Source organism: Phoca vitulina, unplaced genomic scaffold, assembly GCF_004348235.1.
Source record: "Phoca vitulina isolate PV1807 unplaced genomic scaffold, GSC_HSeal_1.0 scaffold23, whole genome shotgun sequence".
Lineage (NCBI taxonomy): Eukaryota > Metazoa > Chordata > Mammalia > Carnivora > Phocidae > Phoca > Phoca vitulina.
The window spans coordinates 19,531,831-19,559,185 of NW_022589726.1; the positions used below are offsets into that span (position 1 = coordinate 19,531,831).

The window sequence follows — 27,355 nt, forward strand, 5'->3', positions numbered from 1 at the left end:
CTCTCATGTCACCACCCTGACTGTGAAGAGTTCTGTTCAGAGCACTCATGCCCAGGTGTAGGCAATAGTTCTGAGAACTTGGAATAAGATTTTCTGGGACCAGTCAAGGTCCATTTGTGCCAGCCAAGAACCTTGGCGGCAGCATTGACTCCTCTTCTCCCTCATGTCCAACACCTCATCTACCTGCACGCGAGTCCTGTTGGCTCCACCTTCAGAATCTATCCCGGATCTGAGCACCTATCACCGCCTCCACTGTTCCTATCCAGATCAAGTTCACCATCAGCTCTTGTCCCGGTAAGTACAGCAGACCCTTAACCTTACTCTGCCCTTGGGGAGCCTGGGTGGCTCAGTCAGTTAAGCGGCTGCCTTCGGCTCAGGTCACAATCCCGGAGTCCCGGGATTGAGCCCCGCATCAGGCTCCCCACTCAATGGGGTGTCTGCTTCTCATGCTCTCTCTCTCTCTCAAATAAATTTTTAAAAAATAAAAAAATTAAAACCTTGCTCTGCCCTTCTTGAAAGCTGCCAGACTGATCATTGAAAACAGAAGTTGGATAAGGTCACTCCTCCATGAAAACCCTGAAATGGTGCCTCATTTCACTGAGGTGAACACCCAAAAGGCCTTGGCCTATGAGGCCCGCACACTGCAGTCATCACCTCCCTGAGCCCAGCTTCTAGGGCTTCTCCGCTTGCTCACTCTGCTCCAGTCACACAGACCACTGTCTTGTTTCTTACATGTGCCAGACTCACTCCCACCTCAGGGTCTCTGTGCTTGCTCAGAGACCTGGAATGCTTTTTCTCCAGGTAACCTCTCAGGTAGCTCCCTCACCCCCTTTATGTTCACGCATATATCACCTTCTCCTTGAGGTCATCTCCGATGACACCACCCTCCACTCCAGCACCTCCTCTACTCCTTTCCTGCTTCATTTTCTCTATAGCACTTCTCACCGTTTTGTGCCCCAGAGGGCTTTATAGTTTAGTGTAGCTTTAATAAAATACAATGCCTCTAAAATGCCCAGTGCCTGCCTTAATCTGAACTTCCAACAGAGATCGAGCAAAATATATCTAAGCCAAAATATATCTTAACCTGACTTTGCTTTCCTTTGAAACCTGAGGTTTCCGGCTCCCTGAACCTGGTTTTATTAGTTTTCTTCTGAATGTTACACAAATTCTCTGCACCTGTACCTGCCCCCACCATCATGAGCCATTTTGGGTTCATCTGACCAGCCTGGGGTCCAGTGGCCCTCTCCCCTCTGAACTCCTATGGCCCTGACACCCAACTCTCTACTGCTGTCTCATATGGACCTGTATGTTTCATATGTTTCCCCTTCCTAGATGATGGCAGAAACCATATTCTAAACTTCCTTTGGGGCGCCTGGATGGCTCAGTCGGTTAAGTGTCTGCTTTTGGCTCAGGTCATGATCCCAGGGTCCTGGGATCAAGCCCCACGTCAGGCTGCCTGCTCAGCGGGGAGTCTGCTTCTCCCTCTGCCCCTTCCCCCACTCCTGTGCTCGCTTTTTCTCTCAAATGAATAAATAAAATCTTTAAAAAAAAAAAAAAAACTTCTTTTAGGGGCGCCTGGGTGGCTCAGTTGTTAAGTGTCTGCCTTCAGCTCAGGTCATGATCCCAGGGTCCTGGGATCGAGTCCCACATCGGGCTCCCTGCTCTGCGGGGAGCCTGCTTCTCCCTCTCCCACTCCCTCTGCTTGCGTTCCCTCTCTCACTGTGTCTCTCTCTGTCAAATAAATAAATAAAATCTTTAAAAAAAATAAAATAAAATAAAAATTAAAAAAAAAAACTTCTTTTATATCCCTCCTAGCACTTAACCCAGGCCTGGGCAAATAGCTAGTAGAGAACCGCCACTTATTAACTATTTGTCCAGACCAGAAACAATGACCCAGAACTTATTTGATATATGCTTCCCTTGACTACCGTGTAGTCTCACTGAAATCTAAGAATGTGTTTTAGTCATGCATGTGTGTACCGTAAATATCTAAGCAACTGAGCTCCCCCCCCATTCAGACTTCCTGCTCTGCAAATGCACCCGATTGAACCCTCGTTTACAGAAAAACCACCATTTCTCCTCATTTGAACTCCCTTTCAAAGCAAAAGTGGCCCCTTTTAGCCACTCCACACCCAGCCTCTAACTCTGCCCTGCTGAAACTGGTCACGATCGGACAGTGCCATCTGCATCAGGAAGGATCGTTGAGGCTTCAAACAGTCATGCAAACCAACTCAGGAGCATTGTGGCTGCTGCTGTCGAGGTGACCGGTGATTTCACAAGCTGCCACAAGAGCCATCCCTGGCAAGGTCCCCTATGCATCCAAAGTGATCATCCTAATTTACTATATCTAGGAGCAAGCTCTAGCTATTGTATGCTACATGTCCCAGCATTCTGGAAATGAAACTTAACAGCATTCTGGACATGAGAGTTAATAGCTTTTAGAGAACCACCTTAAACCACCTGACCTTTTTTTTTTTTAAGTAATCTCTACCCCTAATGTGGCTAGAGTTGGTTAGCTATCTGACTCTTGATCTTAGCTCAGGTCTTGATCTCAGGGCTGTGAGTTCAAGCCCTCAGTTGGGCTCCATGCTGGGCATGGAACCTAGTTAAAAAACAAAAAAAAAGAGTCACATGCGCTACTGAATGAGCCAGCAAGGCACCCATCACCTGGCACTTTTAAACAAAATTTTTAAGTATTAATGCCTCATCCCACACCACACATTGATGAAAGGTTGCCAGACACTGGAAGAAAAGAATGCCATAGTGTGGCTTACCAGGACATGTGGAGCTTGCCACCTGCCACTCCACCCAGCAGGCAGTGTGGAGGCTGAGAATCAACTCCGTTACATTAGAATTCTAACGCAAAAGTAACTTGTGAGCATGCTACCTACTCTGGTTGGGAAGTAGCGGCTTGTCTTAAATGTCTTTAAGGTGCTCGAGAGGATGAAGGTGGTGAAGAAGAGAATGCAGGACCAAAAGAGCACGTCAGGAGTATAGGGCCCATGATGGCCACACGCAGATCCCGTGAACTCTCCATGCATCTCCTGGCATTCCTGGAGGAGCAAGCATTCTGGGTGACAAGAGGCAGGCACAAGGAAATCGACAGCTCTGGCCTTCGAGGCCCACCGCTCACTGTCACCCGGCAGTGGCCGGGGGTGCGCGGGGAGCGCAGGCTGCCAGCCGCGTCCGCCCGACCTCCACACAGCGTGGTGCTGCCACTTACATTGGCCCCTTCCGAGCATGGCAATGACTTCTCATCCCTAGGCACTTTTGGAAATGAAGCCAGGATGGTCCCAAGCAAGTATGCAGTTCTGGGAGGGCCCTGGCAATGTGTAGTGTTTATATGACAGAGCACTTCCCAGTCTGAATGTTCTCCAAGCCTCACCGCATCTGGGTGTGCCCCCCGCCCTGCCTGGTGTCATGACCACATATCCCTAGCGCAGGGTCGCCTGGTAGGGGGTGTCTGGGAGAGAAGAGGAAAGCAATCTTCTTTTCCCTTTATATACAAGAGGACTTCTGAAGGGGGAGAAAGGGTCAGTAAGAATAGTTTAAATAAAAAAGAACTTTGTTTTTGAAAACGCCAGACCTTGCGGAAGGGCTACCGAGCTTCCCCCTGGCAGTCACAGTGCCATAATGCAGCTCCCAGACTTACACTAACAGTCAGGTTGGCCCAGTGGACTTCTGTCGTCACGATATTGTGGTCCTTCCAGTACTGTAGGGTATGATTGTTGGGGTTTTCTGGGGGAGTACACCTGCAGCTAAGGGGAAAAGGAAAAAGATTCCTGAAGAAAGCAGCCAAGTACTCCATTAAATACTTTTAGCCATGGGATGCCTGGGTGGCTCAGTCGGTTAAGTGTCTGCCTTCGGCCCAGGTCATGGTCCCAGGGTCCTGGGATCGAGTCCCACATCAGGGAGCCTGCTTCTCCCTCTGCCTGCCACTCCCCCTGCTTGTGTGCACGCTCTCTCTCTGGCAAATAAATAAATAAAATCTTTAAATACTTTTAGCCATGACTGGGCTAAAGGCTCTGTCAGAGCCTGCCTTGTTGCTCCTTTGCCTGCCTCAGATCCCTGAGATTGGTCCTGTTGCTTGAGGCCCAGGCGTAAGCCCAACCACACCCTTATTTTTCAGTCAGCCATTACTAAAGACAGACACAAATCAGCATGTGGGTCTTGAATTAAATTGTGCCGACAATCACGCTCGGTGCCTCATGTGCCCAGAATGAGCCCTGGTGGTTTCCTGCTTAGTTTCTTTCTCTCAGGCCCTTCCCTTGAAATTCAATCTACAGAGCAAGGAGGACCTGATACCCTAGTCAGCTCTCAACAGTCTCCTCCAAGCCTGGCTATCTCCTTCTTGCTCCCTATATCCCATCACATTCTTGCTCTAAAAATCAGAGTCTCGAGATGCTTGGGTGGCTCAGTTGGTTGAGTGTTTGCCTTCGGCTCAGATCATGATCCCAGGGTATGGGGCTCCTTGCTCAATGGGGAGCCTGCTTCTCTCCCCCTGTCTGCCGCTCCCCCTGCTTGTGCTCTTTCTCTGTCAAATAAATAAATAAACTCTTTAAAAAAATTAAAATAAAAATAAAAATCAGAGTCTCCTGGAATTGTGATGCAAGCTCTTCACTGCATTATTCCTGGTAATATCCCACCACAGTAGCCTCCTCTTTCATCTAACCAGACCAGATCAGACTTGTCCCACTGGCCACCATGTTACTTCCCAGTCCCAACATGCTTCATGCTTGAACTGGCTCCCAGTATACACAACTACATAGCCATTCCCACCAACTTTGTATCATCTGTAAATTTAATGGGCATGCCTTCTAACCATCTAGTATGACAAAATTAAAATACAAAAAGATCTCAACAGATTGTAATAGGAGGAAACCAACAAAATGAAAAGTAATTGGGAAAGCTATAAAGTCCTATATTTAGGTATAAAAAATCAATTCCAGGTGTGGCTGGATGGCGCAGTTGGTTGAACGTCAGACTCTTGGTTTCCGCTCAGGTTGTGATCTCCGGGTCATGGATCCGCACTCAGCACAGAGTCTGCTTGGGACTCTCTCCCTCTCCCTTTGCTCCCCCACCCCAACCCATGCTCTCTTTCTCTCTCTCTCTCTCTAAAATAAATAAATAAACCTTAAAAAAAATCAATTCCAAACTTGGAAGCAACGAAGATGTCCTTTAGTAGGTGAATGGATGAGCTATAGAATACCTAGACAATGGACTATTATTCAGCACTAAAAAGAAACAAACTATCAAGGCATTAAAAGACATAAAAGACCTTTAAGGAGATAATACTATGTGAACAAAGCCAGTCTGAAAAGCCTATATACTGCATGATTACAACTATATGACATTGCGGAAAAGGCACAACTATGAAGATGCTAGAAAAGATCAGCGGTTGCCAGGGGTTGGAGTGTTAGCAAGGGATGAGTAGGCAGAGCACAGAGGATTTTTAAGGCAGTGAAACTATTCTGTATGATATTATAATAGTGGATATATCATTATAGATTCATCAAAACCCACAGAATGTATAATACCAAGAGTGAACCCTAACGTAAACTATGGACTTTGGGCGATAATGATGTATCAATGTAAATTCATTGGTTGCAACAAACTTACCACTCTGGTATATGGGATGGTGACAGCAGAGGACCTGCACATGTGTGGGAGCAGAGGGTAGATGGGAACTCTCTGCATCTTCTGCTCAATTTTGCTGTGAACCTAAACTGCTCTTAAAAATTCAGTTCCAGTGGCGCCTGGGTGGCTCAGTCAGTTAAGCGTCTGCCTTCAGCTCAGGTCATGATCCCCAGGTCTTCAGATGGAGCCCCAGGTCAGGGAGGCGTCTGCTTCTCCCTCTCCCTCTGCCCTTCCCCCAACTTGCATTTTCTCTCTCCCTCCCACCCTCTCTCTCTCAAATAAATAAAATCTTTTAAAAAATTAAGTAATTAATTAAAAAATTTAAAAATCAGTTCAACACATACTAACATAAAATCATTTAAAGAGTTGGAGAGTTCTAGCTTCACAGCTCCAACAGTGGAATGCAACTAAGAAAAATACCATCTTGAGCTTTACTAACACAGAATTACAGTATCCTGACCCAAAGTCTACTCAATCCAGGGCTGGTTACTTTTGTCTGTCTTCTCCCACTGGGATATAAGCCTCAGGAAGGTAGATCCTTTGTCTGTCATGCCTTATGTTTTGAGGGCCTAAAACAGTGCCTGGCACATAGTAGGTTCTCAACAAATATTTGTTAAATGAATATATGATTTTTTTTAAAGATTTTATTTGTTTATTTGACAGAGACACAGTGAAAGAGGGAACACAAGCAGGGGGAGTGGGAGAGGGAGAAGCAGGCTCCCTGCTGAGCAGAGATCATGACCCGAGCCGAAAGCAGACGCCCAACGACTGAGCCACCCAGGCACCCCTGAATATATGATTTTTAAAAAGGTCAAAGAATGAACCTTACCCCAATGCCCATCGGCAATCCACAAGGCTTTAAAAATCATACCCTCAATGGTTGTTATTTTGTAATAAAATAATTTCAAAATTCTAACAAATTTTTTATGAATTTGGACCTTCAAAAGGTTAATAAATGGATAAGCAAAATCTACAGAAGTGTATCTGTGGCTAGGTGACAGACACCTCCATGCAGTCTGCTCTCTCTGCTCAGTTTCAGGTTGAAATTGTTCGTTTCACAACCAGACCCTCCTCATCAGAAATGTACGGCCAGCAGGGAGGGAACTTGATGGATAGAGCTAAAGGTTGAGGGTGTTTTGTCATAATTTGGAGAATACTATTCCAGAGAAGAAATGTTTTATAGGACCAGACTCTCCTAGATGGTTGAAAACACAGCCAAATACGGGGTTTCATTTCCAGCTGATCCAAACTGTATTAAATATGTGAAGAAAATGGTCTCTTGGGTTGAAATCTAGGTAACTAAATAGATTATTAGATCTTTAGGAAACAAAGTAAGAGGCCCGTGGAACTCTCAGGAATTACTATTATATCTCTACCTAATGATTCCTAAGAGTAGCCTGTACATACTTTCAGAGAATCTTGATAACATGGTCCAGGGACTCACAAATCCTTGCAAAAGGAAGTCCCTCCCAACAACTCACTTGAACACTCCCCACTCCCTTTGCAGCCCATTTTTGTCTCATGCCTGAACCAAAGGCCATGCTCTGGAAAGCAGTTCTCATGTGCCCTGAGTTTCACTCTTAATCCATCCTCTCCATCATTACTCCTAACTGTTCTCCTCTGGGGCATGTCCCCCAAGTCTCCACATCCGCACCTGAGCCCTATTTCCCAGTGAGAGGGCCAAGACCCTTCCTTATTCCTTAACACAAGCTACAAGTACTGCCTGGTACACTGTATCCAGCCAATAAACTCAGGCCTTCTGCTCAATTTAAAAAAAAAAAAAGACAAGCAGAAAGCATACTTACTAATACAGGCTAAGGTGGTCCAGCTGGCTGTGCATGTGGATGGGGTAGGTCTCTGCCAGGTGAATCAGCTTTTCTATGGCTTCATAGATGAAAATAATGCAAATCAGGGAGGCAAACGCTTCTTCCGTGAAGCGGGTAATGTAACAGACAAGGGAACTGGCATCGGTTGCCACAAGGACAATACACAGGAAGGCGGTCCACAGTCCAATACAAGCTCGCAGGGAGAGGTATGAAAGAGCGTAGTCTCTGAAACAAGACCAAGGTTCATCAGAAAGTATGGATGGACGAATTACAAGACGAAGGGTCAGAAATGTGGTTAGTTCATCTCGTAGTACCCATTCAAGTATTGTGACCTAGTTTATCCCTAATTCTGACTGCCCTTCCCTCCTAAAGGTTGCCCAGGGACAGCTGTGACAAAAGATCTGCTCCGCAGCTGGTATTTGCCACAGCAAGGACGTGGGAAGCAGAGAAGGAAGGTATTGCCCCTCACCCATTTCTGCCGTTACCAGCCAACGTGATTCAGATCTTATTCTTGCAGCTAGGAAAAAGGAGCTCGCCCTTGTTCCACATGTTCCTACTCCTAATGCAAAATGAAGAAAAGATCTTATAGGAAAAGTAGGGAAACAAGGGCGCTGCCAAGTCCCTACCATCACTAGCAACCAGAATATGAAGGGGGCATATTAGGCCAAATTAAAAATGGACTTGAAATAAAAATAGAGGAATCCGAATTAGCTAGGGAACTTTTTTTTTTTTTTTAAGATAAAAAGTGAAGACTTCAGTGATGGCTGAGGAACATTAATAAAGCTCTTTAAGACTTTATTTTAGGTACGGTACTACCCGGGGGGCAGGACAACAGACCAAATGATGTTCTTCTTCCGGGTTTTACAATCCAGAGTAATATTTGCCTCCTTATACTCGCCTAAGATCCTGGCATTCAATCCTAACAACACAATAACACATCCAGTTAGAGTTTTCAGAAAACCAAATGTCTTACTTGCAGAATTTGAACAAAATCTTTTCAAATACAAGCACTGGCCCCGTACTTCCCAGGATGGTGAGAGCCTGTCCCGCAAACAAGGAATAGGCAATCCCAGTCATGGAGGCTCCAAACAAGGATTCAATTGCACTCTGAGGGGGGAAAAGAAATCATCAGAGCCCATAGCCCATCTGTAACCAGTAATGTGGGCTTCTGTACATTCCTGACTTAGCTCTCTTGTGTGCCCCGACAAGCCATTTGCTTGTATTTCATCTTAGCAAGAGTGAAGAGTACACACTATCTAATACTCCTGTAAATGGATACCACTTTGATAATTCAGGTGCCCAAATCCAACCACATATGATTCCTTAACTAAGTCCTGTTCTTCAGTGATTCAATTCAGTACTGAAATATACATAGAAAGCACAATGATACAATTCACACTATGAGCCATCAGTCAGAGTCACCTTAAATATCAAAAGACATTGATATATCATTTTCCATCTTTTGAGCACCAGGTAATCCAACTGGGCAATCAACTACTGAAATTGATATCAAGCAGAAGAGAGTCTGTTCTAAAGGGAAAACTGTTGCTGTCTGGTATGAAGTCAGAAGACCACAGTAACTCAGTAGAAAGAATCCAATCTCCTCAGTCCTAGCCCAGGGGATTTTCCCCTCAGCGGACTTGGCAGGCAGCACAATATTTTAAGTCTTGTTTGGGACCAAGAGAAGTGGTTAAAAGTCCTTACTATGCGCCCCTCAGTGGCTTCTCCGAGCAATCCCCCAAAGGTGATGACAGGTGACATGCAGGCACAGTACAGGAACAGAAAGGAGGCCAAACACTGTAAGCTGAGTGCATCCCGGTAGTCGCTCCAGTACCAGGGGGCCTTCCGCTTGATGTCCAATATCAAGCCCCCAAAGAGCCTGTGGAAACATGGCAGACAGGCCTCTGACATTGTCCCTCTTCTGTGAAAGTATCTGAACAGCACCCATTTGAAAAGCATTTCAAATGTGTTCTGTACTGAAGACATACTTCGCCTGTAATTTGATCCCAAGTACAAGAGCTCTCTCGGGGGTCAGCACAGATTCTATTTGCAGCTAAGGGCGTGAATTTGAATGATTATCCCAAGCACAAAAAGAATGAATTTGGGTGTGCATATTACCCATTCAATAAGAAGTTCCAAAAAAATTAATGTGAAATTAAGTAATAGCTTCAAACTTCAAATCCTGAGCTGTTAGGAGGAAATGTGCAAAACCAATTCAAGGTATTAAAGTTGTTAGTTTTAGTATAATATGTAGTTTAGATAAAAAGCCCCATCACATGCACTTTCCTACTCTGAACAGCTACCCACCTTCCTGTTGAGAAATTAGCATAATAATTCATTCATGCAGTTGACAAGTAGTAGCAGATACTTCCTGTCAGGCATCGTGCCAGATACTGGAGATGCAGCAGTGAGTAAGACCACACAGCTCTTCTCTCCGGGACCCGCAGTCTAGTGCAGGAGATAGGCAGTGCTGTGAGGGTGCCCCGGGCGGCATAGGACAGGGAGGGACATTTCCGCAGGGACTCAGAGAAAGGACCAGGAGTCAGCCAGATGAGGCAGAGGGGCTAGCACGGGCGCCACCTAGAGGCGAGAGCGCATGGCTGACGGAGATACGGCTGGAAGACAGTGTGAGGAGCCAATGCCAATAGAGGAGGATGGAGAAGCTGGAGAAGCCAAGTCCCGAAGAGTCTTGTAAACTGTTTTACGGAATTAGAACTTTATGCTAATGGCATGTCACATCACTGAAGGATTGTAAACAGGAGGACAACATAAACATGCATTCTGGAAGGATCACTCTGGCAGGGGTGTAATGAATGGAATGTGGGGCGAGACTGGAGGCAGTGGATTGGGATGAGGAGAAGTGGATGGACTCAAGGGCTTAATAAGGAAGTAGAATCAACAGGACTTGGTGGCAGACTTTGGGGACCCTTCTCCACTTCCCAAGGATGAGACAGATCAAGAGCAAGATATCCCACACAAAGGAGGAGTAGGGGTCACTTTTTCTAAGAGTGGAGTCACTGCACCAGAGTGGAAGTTGGTAGGTGAGTCACAAAAAGAGTCACTCAGCATTCTACAGGACAAATGGCCTGGTCTCTTCTACAAATCAGTGGCACAGAAAAAAAAGGAAGGAGAGCTGTTATAGAATGGGATCATAATAACAAAATGCAATCCCTGATTGGATCCTATGTCAAACAAATGAACTCTAAAAGGATGTTGCTAAGACAATCACAAAAAGTTGAATATGAACTGAACATTAGACAATTTAAAGAATCAGTGTTAATTGTGTTAGATTTCTTAATGGCATGATAGTTGTTTTTTAAAATGTCCTCATCAAACAGAGATACATACTGAAGTAGTTACAGGTAAAATGACATGATACCGGTGATTTGGTTTTAAATAATCTAGAAAACATAAAAATAAAACAATTAAGTGGGGAGAAATAGATGAAACATAATTGGCAAAGTGTTAATCACTGTTGATGGGCACATGGGGGTTCATTATACCATTCTCTCTTCTGTCTTATGGGTTTGAAATGTTCTATAATAAAAAGCTAAAAACAAAAAGCGAGCTTCATGAAAGGAGGCTTGGCCAGCTCTTCCTCTCTGCCTGGGAGCCTGGAGGAGAACCAGGAGGCCTGGAACCTGGGTGCCAGGGGAGAAGGCCGAGCCAGCTCGCGTGCTCTCTCTCTCTCTCCATTTGAATGCCCTCTCTCCCCTAGCCAGGTGCAATGAGGGTGCAGGTGGACACAGGGCAGATACTGTTCTATCTTACCCATTTGCTCCTTTCCTCTGGTTTGGGTGGGTATAGTTGGGATTCACCGTTCTTTAATTTACAGCAATAACATCATAATCTGGGTCTTAGCTTAGGGAAGAGGGGCAAAGCTAGCTTTGTTTTTAGTCTGTCTGGCAAACCTAGCTTAGGTAAGGAGCTATCTATAGGTCTAACCTAGAGTGTGAGAATTCCACCTCAGGGTTTGTAAACAAGGCTCCAATTTGTAATAAAGTGTCACTATGTTTCACTTTGTCCTCTAGGTAAATAGGACCTTATAGGCAGCTGTGACTAGTCTAGGGCACAATATGAGTGTTTCTGGGTCTTTACCAACACAGAATCTTGGTACCAGGTGAATATCACCTCTTCATCATTGATGACCTTCCTCTGAAGGGTATTATTCTGGGAAAATAATCCCCTACTACAATAATGAGCCTCACCCCACTAGGCCACCAGAGACACTGCCATGACTGCTCAGCCCCCTGGATGCAGGAGGCACCTTTGGGGAGGAGTGTCTGTGAGTAACACAAAAGGTTTATGTGAAATGGATTCATGGGACGCCAATAGAAAGGGAGGACATCTGTTTGTCTAGCAGTGATTAAAGGGGGAAGGAAGGGGCGCCTGGCTGGCTCAGTTGGTTAAGTGTCTGCCTTTGGCTCAGGTCATGATCCCGGGATCCTGGGACTCTTATCGATAATGTAACTATAAATTAATAAAATAATTTCTGAATACTGTTTACAGAGTCAGCCTTATATCTCACTCATGCATAAAAATCAGACCATAATTGCACATCTACCACAAGACCAGGCATGGAGGCTTCTCTTCACATTTGAGACTTCCTTTCCCTTTCAACACTATCCTTGATGTTCAAGTTTTTTGGGGGTAGGAGGCACACAGGGATATGAATTTAAGCTTGATGCAAGACAGGACTTACCCGTGTAGAGGGTCACTAGGCTCTGGAGTACTGACTTAGGGAGCCCTTCTCTGGAGGGCTTTAGGGACAGGACAGCCATCCTTTGTCTGGTGTGCTTTGAAAGAAACCTGTTTGAAGTGTTGGGGGGGGGATCATCGAGATAGCAGCTCCTGATTCTTTTTTTCATTAACCCTTCCCAAAAGCGGCATCCCCAATAAGGTACATAAATATACCTTGGAAAAACCCTTTCCAGAGTATCCTCCCTGTGGTGAAGCTTCTGGCCTAGGAACACTCTAGTCAGATTTTCCTCTTTGTTATGTATGGGAATGCGTCAGCATCACTGCTCGCATCAACATCAGGGAGGTCCAAGACGATGTCTTAGCCCTGGCATGGAGGGTCACGTAATACAGAACTCAGAGTACTGCTTTCCACCTGTCTCTTTCCCACCTTCTTAGAATCTACACTTCCCATCTTCATATCCCTCACCGTCCAACAAGTAGAACAGCCCCTAAGTCTCCAAGTTTTGCCCCAGGCTATACAACACCGTATGCATAAAGCAGGTCTTTCACCTCAAAGAAATACAACTAATGGTATGAAGAACTACAAAGCCCAGGCTGCTAATATATTTTTGGTCTGTGCAGTCCAGGCAGGTCCAGAAATTTCTAGGATGTCCATCTGCATGGGCAGGAAAACGTTCACTCTTTGAGAGTGATCTCAATACTTTGAGATTAGGAAAGGGGCAAGAGTGGGCACAGAATCATAATGTCTCATGCAGGCATTAAGTCAGCTTGTAGTAGTCACTACAAGGCTACAATGGGAGAAAGGCCATGTGTCTTGAGGTCTTCTACTAAGGGCTCTGAGGAAAACTTTAGGAGCTCAGGAAGAGGAAGTATCTCCTCACCAAGCCGACTTAGGCTCTGAGCCTAGATAACCCTTCCTTTCAGCCTTATCAACTCCATAACTTCCTGACAAGACATGAAGGGAGAGCTTCCTCACACCCTATGTGAATTTGTGAGTAAGGGTACTTTGATACTATGAGTAAGCATGTGATGATTCTGGCTGTATGAGATTCTCTTTTGGGATGTCAGGCACCATTGCTGAGAACCTATAATTGTTGAGATACGATCTAATGGTCTCCCAAACCCCCTGTGGAATTGATTATAAATGACCCCCTCAAAAGGCTTGAGATTCCAGTTTATTCTCATCTGACACCAAAAGAAACCTGAAATCTCTCTTCTGCATAGATGTCACTTGGAGGAAATCCTGTTGCTCTTATTTCCATTACCTTCAAACTCTAAGTCCTGGGGTGTGGACACCATTTATATTCAAAAGATAAATCACAAGTCTGAAATACTATCAAAGCCATACCCAAGACTCTTACCCTAAAAAAAACACCACCTCTTCCAGGACAGTCTCAATCCTAGAACCTATTCTAAGGACAGATGGTTCCCTTGAACTGCTTCTAAATACCAGGCCTCCCACCCAATTCAGACCTCTCCCAACTTTAAAGAAAATGTTAAACTCACATTTGGAGGTTGCTCCCTCATTTCAGTGACCCCCTTCCATCCAAGGACTGTTCCTTTCCTCCATGATCGCTCCCCAGAACCCAATTATCTTTCCCCACCCTCAAATACCTTCCTCCAGCCAGGAAACACATTCCCCCCTCTGGACTCTGCTAGTTAAGTGCCTTTTCTCCTGCTTCTCAGTCTCCTTTCCTGGCTCCTCCCTGAATTTTCAAGAGTAGAAAAATAGATGACTGTCTAAAATTCTAAAAAAAACCCTGAGTTTCCACTGCGTAGAGTACTGAGGATAGAAAAGGAAAGCAACTTCAAGCAAAGAGGAAAAAAATAAGGTGAAAGCAAGGAAGTAGAAGATGTAACAGAGCTTCTCTCCATGATCAGTGCCCTGTCCTGAGAATCTCCACTCTTCTTCGACACAAGCACAATTTACAGAGCCAGAACTATGGTCCCAACCTTCTCCCACAATCTGGGGGAAACCCTAGATGTCACTCCAACCCAAAATATCATCCTCTTTTACCACCTTCCTACCTGGCAAATAAAATTGAGTCTAGAGACCTGCTTCCCTAACCTTCCATAGAGAACCTTCTCCTTGGGCATCTGTCCATAGAATCTTGGCCCAGAAGAGTAGATTGACTATCCTGAGATACACACACCTAAAATACTACTTATATGCCTACCCTAAGGGTGTTTCTTGACTTTAAATAATCACTCGATATTTATCTATATTTACTCCACTCACGCTACAGAACAGGGATCATTCTAAAAGTATTCATTCATAAGTTCATCAGATATTGAGTGCCTACTCTGTGCAGGGCATGGTGATAGGTGCTAGGAATATAATGGGCACCGCACCCTTATGGAGCAAACTTTCTAGCAGGAAGACAACAAATCAAGCAATAATAATAAAGTATGAGAAGGGCTATAACCTGGGGGGTAGGAGGAGGGTGGCAGACTTGTGAGGACAGAGCTCAAAGCTGTGACACCAAATAGCAGGAATACCTAACCTCATCTATAGAGTCTTAGAAGGCTTTCCAAAGGAAGTGACACCTAAGCTGAGACAAAGGATAAGTGGCAGTTAGCCAGGAGATAAGGAAGGGGACAAGTGTTCAAATCAGGGAACAATGTGTGGAAAGGACTGGAGGGGAGACAGACTCTGGTAGGTGGTTTGAGGAACTTGAATGAATGAATACGATATCTGATATATTTGCAATACTTATTATAGTCAGTGGTTCCATTTGGAAAGTCATTCCCAGCCAATATACTACAGAGAAGAAGGCTGAAAGCAAAGAGTATGACTCATTCCTTTACACACCTTCAGCCCAGTAAGCAGTATGAGCTGTGAAGCATCCCCGAACTTACCGCCCGGTGCGCTGAAGTTCTGGCCCGCTGTGGCCCCCATGTGGTTCTGGTTCTATGTGGCAAACATTTCCATTTGGAACTCCGGGCATTTTCCTTTTCTCCTTTTAGCAAAGGACCCCAAAATTAGTAAAGTCAGCCATCTATTCTGTCCTTCCTGCTAACAGGGGGGAGTGGTAATGAGATAATCCAAAAGCAGCCCTCAAATAACCAAGTGTCTGTAGTTTTCAAATGCATTTACTGATTTGGGGCAGTTTACTGATTTTCCTGAAAAACAACACCACCCTATAATTTCTCCCCCTCTCTACTAGTACCTGACTCCTAACTCTGCCTTGTCCAGAAACAAAAATATGGAGGCTTTGGCATCAGCTATGACCTAAGTTCCAGTTTCAAATCTCCCTCTGTGTAATCTTACTTTCCCTTAAAACTTTGAAGATAGTTTTATTTATTTAAAAAATTAAGGATAAAAATACCTACTTGGGGATGTTGCTGGCAAGGCTGAGCCAGGCTTGTTGGCTGGTGTACAAGAGCTCCTTTCCCACCTTTAACCTGGCCGAAGCATGGGCGACTCTACTTGCTCTCTCTCTGCAACTTGCTCTTTTCATTGCATGGCTTCATCCACAATCTACTCCCAAGAAATGTCCTTCCCTCCACTCTCTGCCATTCCACATCAAACCATCAAAAGCCACTTGAAATTTCTCTAGAGTAATCCTGACTGATCACATCACCTGAGCCAACCTATGTTACTGTATACTTATTTTTTATAACTCTTCTGTTCATTCTACGTGTCCCAAAAAGGGCCATGTCTTGATTTATTTAGTATATATCCACATAGTCTTTGCTTTGTCCATGGTGGGTACTCAGTAAGTGGCACTAAGCCACCATTGGCTAATGTGCATACATTACCTGGGAAGGGACGTTTTTGGGTGGTTCAATTCTAATGGTGGGGTCCCACTCCCCTGGAGGCAAAACCGTGACCTGATCCAGGAACTCATCAATCCCCGCCAGGAGATCATCTCGCTCTTTCGCCTTATATGCCACATCATGAAAAATCTACAAGGGAGAAAAGTCCTCAGGAAAGTTGAAAATAACTTTACTTAAAACAATCACCAATGAATATGGTGAAGGACAGATATAGCCTCATGATTTTTATCTCTGTCATGTGGATCTGAAATGTGGAAAACTTTAGCATTTAAAAAAATGCAAAGATAAAAGGATAAAAAACATAAACCTGAAGATGAGATGGGTCAAAAAGAACTAGCTATATGTGTGTTAGTACAAGAAAAGATAAGACTCTAACACTGTATCATGGCCATCGCTCCCAAGAATGGAACAAAAGGCAAAATGCATGGGAAAATTTCCAGATCATAATAGTCGGAAAAACTGGGTGGAATTACTACTAATGAAGGTCCCTCCATGAAATAAGTTTCCCAATCAAAGAGAAATGATAAAACACAACCCCCATCTGCCTCTACCTGGTATGACACATGCCTTAAAAACCTTACATTGCAGCTTACATGAGCAGTGCACGCCTCGCTAAGGTATGTGGTGAGGATTCAGCACCATGGCGGCCAAAATATCCGGTTGCCTTGGGACATTCACATTACAGTGCCTAAGCTCATACCCCTGACCCTTACGCAAACTGGTCTCGTTTACATGGAATAAGAGTGAGGTTTCTTTATGTAAATAGCTTTTATGCAGGTAATTAACCATTCTCTCTAGAAAGTTGTCAGCCTTAGTATCTTTCTCTCTAGGTATCCTAATTGGCAATAATAATTTTCCCAGAAAAGGATTTCTCTACACCCTTGTTTACTCAAAAAGGGAGAGATGACATAGGAAGAAATATCCCCAGAAGGTTTGGTCCTCCCACAAAAGGCATTCAGAGAAGTGACCTGAACTGCTTCCCAAAAGATAAATTACCCAGAATGGTAATTACTTTATCTCCAACAAATAGCACAGGACCTGGCACAGAGTAAATACTCAACAAATATCTGTAGCATGAATGGAAAGCAGAAGTGATGCATACCTCATCAGTCATGATGGTAGCCATGGATCTGCCAATCTCATGGTACTGCTGACCTTTCCCTACTGGACCCAATAGGATAAACAAAAATCTGGCAACACATACAGAGGAAGAAATTATAAATTATGTCAGTAAACATAAAGAAGTGGCACCTTATTCCTCTCCAAACAATAAAACATTTCTCTTTCCTATTAAACAGAAATCACTGTTGTAACTTCAATAAAAGGAGACAGGCTAATGATGGAGCAGTAGAAGTTGCCTTGACCTAAGAGCTCCACTATGCATTGGAAGCTATTTGTAGGACTCCATTCAATAACGTGGTTATCATTCTTAGGGTTTCCAAAGACACAATTCCTTGCTGTAGAAAAAATGCTTTTTTCAAAACATGCCATTGTAGTGCAAATTCAAGGTTTTCTGAATCTCATTCATTGCTCTAATAAGAAAATGATGGGAAAAGGCGAGGGATAAGAAAGTTGAAATGATCAAGCCCAGTAGAGGAGTTTAAATTGTGTTCTGGACATCTGAATACTCTGTAATTAATGGGGCTCTGAATCACCTGAGTCACCATCTTCAGAGTGCATGAATAGCCTTTTGAACAAATGTGGACATATTTGCAAACCATACAAATCCTGCCAGAACCGTGGAAAAAGACATCAATACCTTTGCTCAGAGACATTTCCCTGGGACACAGCTCTGTAAAACTGGGAGACTAAGATTCAGGCTTCCCATCCTAACAAGTGATTAGCCCGTGATATGCTCTTTGGATGCTCTGCAATTCTCCATTCCCAAGCCTGTCGGTACGGTATAGTCATAGCCTTGCAAGTCTTAGAATCCTTCTGCATGGAGGTTAATCAAATATAACCCCAGTGAGAGTACGGCTGAATTTTAAATAGCATTCTCCAATTAATCCTAAATTTTGGCATTAGCTGGTTTCTTCCACCAGAGCTCACACAAATCTGTACTTGAGACAGAATGCACTGAGTTTTGCGGTCCTTGTATTTACCTGGTTGGGATGGGCACTTCGGTCAGGCCCGAGAGAAGAACAGCTGGAGACAGCCTCACAAAGGCAACAATGGGGCGGTCCAGAGTATCCACCTCTCCAACCAGGACATTTGAGGCCTCTGCCCCAGTGGGAATTTTTTTCATGAAATGAAGATCCACCTGAAAGTCCAAAAGAATCCTCTGACAACCTAGGAGCATCACCTCAAACATCAATCACCCTCTCGTACCTTGCATTCGTCTGTCATTTTATGATTTAACAAATGTTTTCTCGCACTATTTCATGTAATCCTTACAATAGCTCTGTGAAGTGGATAAAACAGATCTCATCAGCCCCACTTTTTTATTTTAAAAAATGAAGCAGCTGAGACCCAGGGAGGTGAAGTTGACTTGCTCAATGGAGCTTTGAAGAGAGAGAATTTAAATCCCGGTGTTCTGATTTGAATTCCATTACACCACCCTTTCTCAGAGACTGTTTTTGAAGCTCTAGGTCACAGTTTTTCCATTTTAAAATACCTGAATGCTTTGTCAGAGGTTTCAGCTTTTCTAAATAGAACAGGGAGCCTTCCAGGCAGAGAAGTGCCATGACACCATGTGTGTGTTCTAGCTAGAGTCAAGGATAGACCAGGGCAGCCAGAGGCTGGAGGCGGGGAGATCGAGGCTTACGCCAGCAGCTGCAGGGAAGCACTGTTGCTGCAGCAGGCCTCTGACACCCAAGTCACAGTCCCAAAGAAGAGTCTCAACCGCCATGTAGTTTTAGCAGACAGGAGCAAAAATATTGTTTCAGCAAAATCCTTGGAGGTAAGAAGGAGAGGCTGAAGAGCAAGGGCCAAAAAAAAAAAAAAAAAAAAAAATGGTGGAAAAATCAGGAGGTCTGTGTCAGTGAGGATTAGCAGGGGCTACTCTCAGTTCTAGCACGTTGAACCTGGTGGGCCCCATCTAGGCTGTAGTGGAAGGGAGAAGACCTGAGCAGAGGGGCCTCCTTTCCTGCAGAGGGGGTTCTGGTCTTAGACAAAGGCTGCAGAAATACCAAAGCTTACCCAGCTTCCAGCAACTGGACTCTCGGTTCCACTAGGGATGCGCTTAGGCCTCTAAGCCAAGTTCCCATGTCTGTGCTCACCTTGCTTAAATCCACGGGACTGTGTTCACAATTCACTCCATTTTTTACTTCAAGACTTGTAGTGGGAACAGACTGAGGAGACACAGTTTGACCTATTCAGAGAAAACAATTCCCTGAGTCTCTGCCCTAACCCCCTTTCGACACACCCTATCCATCATTGGTTGGCTATGGCCATGTCTCCTGCAAAGCTCATATAGAGAAGAGGTTCAGATGACATGAAGCTAAGACCCACACATACATATCTCCTTACCCACTAGTTAGTGGTAAAGGGAGGACAGAAGTCTTACTACTTCTGCACCTTCTTCCTGAACATATTTGTGATCCTCTTTTCTTCCTCGATTAAGGTAGTAATTCTTAACCAGGAGTGCACATCAGAGACTCCTTTGGAAAACTTTTCAAATATGTAGATTCCCAGGCACATCCCCTGCACATTGTGATTCAGTGAATGTGGGGACAGGGAGACATATAGATTAGGCCCTGCCTGGCCACAGAAAAGGATACCAAACAGCAGCTGAAATTCATTGAGTATTTATAACCCATCATGCACCTGGTTAAGGGATTTACATGGATTACCATATTGAAGTCTCACAATAAATTTATGGGGTAGATGCTATCATTACCCTTATTTCACAGAGGGGGAAAGTGAGACTTCAAGAGATTTAGGAGGTTGCCCAAGGTCACACACTTTGCAAGGAGTGAAGCCTGAATCTCAAACCTTGAAGTCTGACTCAAGAACCTACACTACTCTATTTTGCCTCCTTAATCTAAGATCTATCCGAGATCTATCTGAGGCATGCATCCCTAGCACCACAAGAGATGGATGGTCATCAGTCCCAGTCCCCCCATCTTGCCTGTGACCAGAGTACTGTGTGTAAGTGAGCGCAAAGCATATTAGACAAATACAACCTGTACCCTCTAGTAACTTAGCATCTCCAACTAGTTCCTAAATGTCTAATTAATAAGAAGAGAAAACAGTCACTCCTAATAATCTTACCATTTTTATCCATCGAATGTGGATCAGACTGCTTCTTGCCAACCTCAGCAAAAGAGCGAACAATGGGAATGAGGTTATTTCTCTTTTTTTCATTCTGATGGTGATGCTTTTTGAGCAGGGCTTCTCGTACTTTAACCCTCATGCTGTCATTCAGGTCACTGAACAGTTCTTGCTGGTCCAGGATCAGGTCTGGAAAGCAGGCGCTAACATGAATACTCCAACTGACAGTCAATGAACTCAAAGAGGGCAGCGTCAGGTGGGGTGAGGGGTGAGGGGCACGGAGTAGGGGTAAGCAGTTCCATCAGGTACAACTTATGCTTCCGTGCCCAAAAGAGTTATCTGATGATAGCAACTGTGGCAAGTTACACTTGATTCGTGTGACAAACCATTATTAGAAACTATCGAGCACTTAATACGTGCCAGAACTGTACTGAGAAGTTTACATAGATTATCCAATTGAATCCCAATAAAAATTCTGAGAAGTAGGTGGCACTGTAGCAATCTGTACAGATCAGGAAACTGAGGCCCAAACATTACAAAATTCCCCAAGATCTCACATCTAGTAAGTTGCAGGGATGGGATTCAAACCCAACACCGTCTGACTCCAAAGCCCACATTAATACCCACTTTGTTCTGTCATCTGCCAAAATTCCTCTATATTCCCTTCCTCCAAGATTTCAACATCGCTATGATTGTCAAGACGAACTATAACTGTAGAACACTCCAAATGACAATTTGAAGGAGGGACCTACATGTATGATTAAGCTAACTAAGCACCCCAGACAATTGCCACCAAGCATCAACCTTTAACCTGCCAAGCCCAGCACAGTTGAGGGGGGAAAGAATTCCAATACCGGCTATTGAGTATGAGTTCTAGAGCTAAAGGCCCACATTCTTTCCCACTTCTACCACTTTCTGTGTGATCTTGGGCAAGTTACATAACCTTTCCATACCTCAGTTTCCTCATCTGTAATATGGAGCTAATATCATCAACCATCCTCAAAGCTGGTTAAGGAAAATTAATGAGATAATAAATACAAAGTGCTGATTCACAGGTGATACTCGATCCAGTTTACCTAACCTTATCACTAACACGAATACATCAGGTACCTAACGTAAAGAACTATAACAGTTATACTTCAATCCTACATACCTATCCCCAAGCCTACCCAAAACTTCAACTTATTCTCAACCCCAACTCCATCCATGACTATCAAAGTACTAGAAGCAATAAATAAAGAAAATCCATTTTGAATATTCAAGCTGAAGATCCATGGTTTCTCTATCTTTAACCTTTATATTGATTGGTTCGTTGCCCCCATATTGTAAACATGCTTCAAGACCCTACATCTTGAAAAGAAATTTAAAGTAAGAAAAAGAATGTTCACCCCAGGTCCCTCTTTATTTATAAACCTCTCTCTCTCACTCCTATCATTTAAAGTTCTCAAAGAAAAATTTCTCAGTCCCCTGCAGTTTGGCTACCTCAATGAAATTGCTTTTGATAAAATCATCAATAACTTCCTAGTTGCTAAATCTGATGGATGTTTACCTTACCTCTCTGCAGCATTTAACACTGATGAGTTGAAACTCTCTCTCCTCTTAGCTTTTGTAATAATGGGTTGAATGGTACCCCCCTAAAAGATACATCTATGTACTAATCCCCCAGAACTTGTGACTGTGATCTTATTTGTAAAAGGTGTCTTTGCATATGTAAGTAAGCTAAGGATCTCAAGATAAAATCATCTTGGATGATACTGACAAATATTCTTACAAGAGTAGTACACAAATGAGAGGTCCGCATGAAGACAGAGGCAGATTGGAGTTAGGCATTCATGAGAAGGAACACCCAGAGCCACTAGAAGCTGAAGAAACAGGGAATAGCTCTCCCCTAGAGCCTTCAGAGGGGACACAGGATCTCATCAGAGCTGACCCCTCCCCTGCTTCCCCAAGTGATCCCAGAAAGGCAGAATAACTTGGATACTTGAAGAAAAGTTTGAAGAAATCTCTATTTAACCAGCCAAATGGACCCAAGGTGAGGGAATAACCCTCACATGCACCCAGGTGTTTCTCAAACGCCGTTCCCAAAACATGTAGCAACACTCAACCGCGTCAGGAAATCCCATCAGACATCGCCCTTCACACCCTGCTGAAGCCATGGGGGGACTTTGGCTCAATTTCTTACATGTCTTCCCTAGCAGCCATGTTTAAAAATCTTTCTTCACACCTTTTTCTCTTCACAATTCCCAGTTGCCCCTTTCTCTGATTATTACCAAGACATATCTCTGTGGTTGCACTTATTCGAATTGTCCCATGGCTATTTCCCCAACTTGAAGGTGAGTTTCTTGAGGGTAGGAATTGTATCTTATCTTTATTCCCCTGTGTTTAGCACATTATCAAGCATAAATAGATACAAAATAAATGTGTGCTAAATGAACAGGCAAATGGAAGACTGAATACCCTATTGTTTGAATCCTATAAGAAGGCTGTGAAATAGGTAGTTTCTTAGTTTAAAACCCATCCCCCCCAGATGAAGACATTGAGGTTGGGAAGGTTCAATGACTGACCTGAGGACACACAGCTACTTTATTCTTTCCTCCACACCACACTTCTTAACTTACACAAACATTCCTCTGTTTTCCCGCACCTAAACTTACCCGAAATTTCTTCTATGCTATTTGCACGCATATCCAGAAGGACTGTTCCATTAATAAGGCAGCTCCTTAGCTCAAAGAGACTGTGCAGTGAAAGGGTTGCCACATAAGGCTTGCTCCAGCGTTCACCCCCATCCTCAACATCCTCTTCAAACTTCAGCCACCTGAAAGCATTACAAACAACTGGATGCCAAAGGTAGAAAATGAGGAATTTTCATGAGAGAGTCTTTAATGTAAGCCACAATGAAAGATACCTGAATAATCATATTGAACATTATAATTTCATCTATACTTTCAGGGTACACTGATAAGTGAAAAAAGCAGGTTATAAAACAGCACAAAGTTGAGTACAGTTTGATCCCGTTTCTATTTAAAGAAAATTTTAAAACTGCAAACACACATGTATAAGACACCAAATGGTGTCTTCCTCATTATCCTTGAGGTAGTAGATTTATACATAATTTTCATCTCCTTTTTGCTTATCTTTCTTTTCTGATTTCATATAAGGAGCACATATTACTTGTACAATTAAAAAGATAGATCTAATCGATATCATTTGGATAGATTAACAAAATGGTAATATTTTTCTTTTTTAAAAAGTCTCTATGTGACATTTACAAGTTGGCAAAGACTAATTGCCTTTTCACTTGGTATCAGGGTGATTGGCTTGCCTAATCCTCTCCACCCATGGCAAATATTCAAGGATATGGCAAGGATCCAGGAAGAGCTATTCCAGTGAAAGCTAGAGTCACACTTTGCTGGTTACCCACCTTGCCTTCTTCCCTGAAGCTCAGGCATGCTGGCTTTCTATCACCCATAAGGCTCACTGGTCAATTACTAGAGGAGCCCAGACGTGGTTTTGGTTAATCTGAGGGCTCTTCTGGCGTTTGAGCCTCAGGCAAGCACTGTCACTCTACAGCTACCCTCAGGAAGCCTACCATCAGGCTAGCTATAATCCCACTGGTCTCCATGAGGTTGGGCTGTCCCATAGGACATCTCAAAAATTATGAAACATCTAGCGAATCAAAACCCAAATGAATTAAGACACTATAGTTCACCTTCAGAAAAGTCTTCCCCTATCCTGTGTTCACCTACGCTTGGTTGCTTGGGTCCAAACGAAGGTGGCCCCATCAGGCACCTTCTAAGCCAGACCTATAATATCAAGATAGCCCATGAGCAACTCTGGGCCCTAAATAAATGAGAGGACTCCCTAAATGTTCTGTGTTTCTGTCACCAATCCCAGGATCAAGGTCAATTGGTATAGGTGTCACCAGAGACATCACAAAGAGGCCGAAATCAACACTTCCCATAGAAGACTCTGGAACATCAGTCCCCATGTCAGTCATCACTTCTCCCATGAAGAAATAAAAGGCAAGCAGACCTGTCACTTGCCGAAAGGAACACATTTGCCTACCCAAGCAAATCGTGACCCAGGATATTTTAGGGCCTTACCTAGCTGTCTCCTTCCACTCAGCATCTTCTCCCTCTTTCATACAGATCTCATCCAGCTCTGTGAACAGCTCATGAGGCACATGCTCTTCATCTTCCTCAGTGCCAAGAATGAACTGAACACGCTGAGATGGTGTGTCTAGAAAATCAACCACAGAGAAAGGTCTGCTCCCAGCCTCAACTTAGAACAGAAATAGCATTCTGCTATACTTAGCACATCTGGGGGCCTTATAACTTTAGGAACATAGAGAAAACCATCCTGAATGTCGAGCAAAAAGATTTATTTTCCTCCCCCCCCCAAAAAAAATTCCTCTTCTATGGAAGCAATTAGTGGGAGGAAAAAATTATGAACTAAGACCACTTGAAGAAAGCCCACAACAAACTGGAAATCAGATTAATCTGATCAAAAAGAATGGTTAATTTTCTGGCAAATGATTTCAGCCTACATGGTAATTGATTTGGGAAGCCCGAACTATGAGTTTTTCCAGAAAGATACTTTTGATTCTTAGAGGCATTTCTTCTTCTTGGAAGCAAGCCCTGAGAACTCTACAAAAGGGCTAGAGAATCAAGACCACCTACTTGATGTCCATCACACACATTCCCTCAGCCTCACCAAGGTCCCAGCCATGGATCTCCGCCCTGCCTCCCAAGAATGTTACCGTGGGCCAGGGCCTCTGGGCCTTCATCCCCCTGGCTGGCTCCTTTGCCCCGCCCTCGCCTGCGGTGCTTCTGGCCATGCGTTCGGTGATGGCGGTGGCTCTGCCGGCCCAGGGGCATCCGAACCCCCACATACAGAGTTCTATGACCTAGAACGAAGCAGAAGGTCTGTGCAGAGAATGCCTTTATTTCTCATTTTATTTTATTTTATTTTAAAAGTTTTTATTGATTTTTAGTAATCTCTACATTCAATTTGGGGCTCAAACTCAGGATCCCGAGATCAAGAGTCTCATGTCATACTCTTCCGACTGAGCCAGCCAGGTACCCCAGAGAATGCCTTTAATAAAAGGAATCGAGCATATTTAAGAGAGAAAAAAATCATAGCTCTCTGGCCGGGTCACAACTCTGTAATGGCAAAACTTCAAAGACTAAAGACGTAGAGATCTTGGAGCTGACGCACTCCCTCCCCCTGTACGTGGCTGCAAACTTCACAGGAGTGTTAAGATCAAAAGAAATAATGTGCGTGAACTTGATTTGCAAACCATGAAGACCAACAAGGATTCTAGTTGTTATTGCGACAATTTGAGCAATTGAAAAAAAGCAATATGGTCACTGTGTCAACTGTAACAAGTCCTGGCAGGGAGGCAGTTTAGAAAAGTGGCTAAATGCTCAGGTCAACCTGTCCCGGTCCGAAACTTGACCTCATCATTCACTAACCATGTGACCTTGAACAAGTTAGCTAATCTCTCTCTGTCTTTAAAACATAATACCAAAAGCTTATTATTTAAACTCAGAGGGTTTTCATGAGCAGTACATAAGGTAATGTATGTAAAATCCTTAACACAATGCCCGGAATAACTTTTAGCAGCCACTGCATTCTAGGACCAGTTTCCGCTACTTTTCCTTCTGCACTGTAGAATATGCAATCTAGAATAGTAGTGAGAGACTAGTTACAAATCATAAGAAACATGAGTCTGGGGTTACAGGGAGAGATAGTAAATGTACAAAAAGAGGAAGAATGTGGGAAAATAAGTGATCCAAGAGTGTTCTGTCCAATTCTGCTTTTTCTACTCATTTGTTCCTTCTAGAAGCCTTATTTCGTGCTGCGCATGACTGCCAGGCTTCTCTCTCACCTCCACCTGGCTTCCCTTGCCTTGCTGCCAGCCTGAAGCCCAGAATCAGTACCTTCGGGGCTGCTACCACCCTGATGCACAGAGCCTTAGTCTTCTCCCACTGCTGCCCAGTTCCTGCTGCTAGCGCTCTAGGTCTCAGGCTGACTCCCCACTTCTTCCACTATAGATGTGTTCCAGTCTTCGGTCACTGTCCTCAAATCCACAACCTGAGCCACACTTCCTCCCTCTGAGAGGTGACCTCACTTTATATTTTACTAAGAAGACTTAGGCAGTCTCATGTGGCCTCCCTGCATCTCAGCCTGGCTTGCTTTCCTCCCCCAGCTGCCCCTCTTTGCCAGGCTAATGAGTATGGCTTCCCACGCCTCTGGAGTCCTCTTCCATCAGCTAGCCTCAGTCTCTTTTCCATCCATCCCTTCCACGCTTTCTCCTGATTACAAATCTCTCTTACCTTTTTTTTTTTTAAGTAAGCTCTAGGCCCAACATGGGGCTCAAACTCATGACCCTGAGATCAAAGATTCACATGCTCTACCAACTGAGCCAGCCAGGTGCCCCACATCTCTCTTAAAAAGAAACTTTCCAATATAGTGCTCTAAGCTTCTACCTGTCCGTTCTCCTTCTCCATCAAACCACTTTCAAGAACAATCTACCCACCTAGCTTCTGTTCCTCACCATCTCCTTGTTCCATAGCCTCTGCATGTGGCTACTTCCCACTGAAAGTGTCCTCATTAGGAACCACTTAGTCACCAAATCTCTATCATCTTATGTCTCTCGGTTCAACTCCAAAGCCTTTCCTGAGAGCCCACCAAGTGCCAGGCAGTGTCCAAATCCCTGAACTACTTCCTCCCATTGGTGGTCCAGGGTCCCTTAGCTCCTATACCCCTGCCCTCCCTTGGTCATCTACACTCCTCTGACTTGGCTTCTCCATCCCTTGCACAATCCACCAAAGGAAAGCTCCCAGGGTTTTGGTCCTGGGCCCTTCTCTTTTTTTATTGGTATCTACTCTCATGATTTGAAAGTTTACTTCTACAAATGACCCCCAAATCTTTATCTACAGTGATTCAACATCTCCCAAAGCAAAGTCATCATCCTCCATCTCAGATCCAGTTCATACCCATTTCTTCCATGTTTCTGTTCATGGCATCACCATTCTCTCAACTTTCCAGGCCTGAAAACTCAGAGTTACCTTAGATTTCCACCTCTCCCAATGCCCCTCAGTGCTACATCCTACAGATTAGGGATGTCAAGGATTTCTCTCCCCTCACTTTGACAATAGCAGGAGCTTCTTTCCTGCCTCCCACACCAGCTCAGT

The 27,355-nt window shown here is 44.1% G+C and overlaps 1 protein-coding gene across 4 annotated transcripts in view; it reads right to left on the reverse strand.

Moving 5' to 3' along the window:
- SLC4A8 (solute carrier family 4 member 8) overlaps positions 1–27,355 on the reverse strand; it is a 72,768-nt gene that overhangs the window by 27,081 nt on the left and 18,332 nt on the right. For 3 of the 4 annotated variants that reach the window (XM_032420316.1, XM_032420319.1, XM_032420317.1), the window contains exons 3-16: positions 24,916–25,062; positions 24,260–24,395; positions 22,811–22,971; positions 20,157–20,345; positions 19,163–19,254; positions 18,047–18,204; positions 17,047–17,134; positions 15,927–16,073; positions 15,024–15,124; positions 9,168–9,342; positions 8,437–8,570; positions 7,443–7,688; positions 3,653–3,758; positions 2,892–3,053 (exon numbers count right to left, since the gene is read on the reverse strand). In XM_032420316.1, coding sequence (XP_032276207.1) covers positions 2,892–3,053; positions 3,653–3,758; positions 7,443–7,688; positions 8,437–8,570; positions 9,168–9,342; positions 15,024–15,124; positions 15,927–16,073; positions 17,047–17,134; positions 18,047–18,204; positions 19,163–19,254; positions 20,157–20,345; positions 22,811–22,971; positions 24,260–24,395; positions 24,916–25,062 — 2,042 coding nt within the window. The remainder of the gene's footprint in view (positions 1–2,891; positions 3,054–3,652; positions 3,759–7,442; positions 7,689–8,436; positions 8,571–9,167; positions 9,343–15,023; positions 15,125–15,926; positions 16,074–17,046; positions 17,135–18,046; positions 18,205–19,162; positions 19,255–20,156; positions 20,346–22,810; positions 22,972–24,259; positions 24,396–24,915; positions 25,063–27,355) is intronic. The other variant, XM_032420318.1, reaches the window with a different exon arrangement.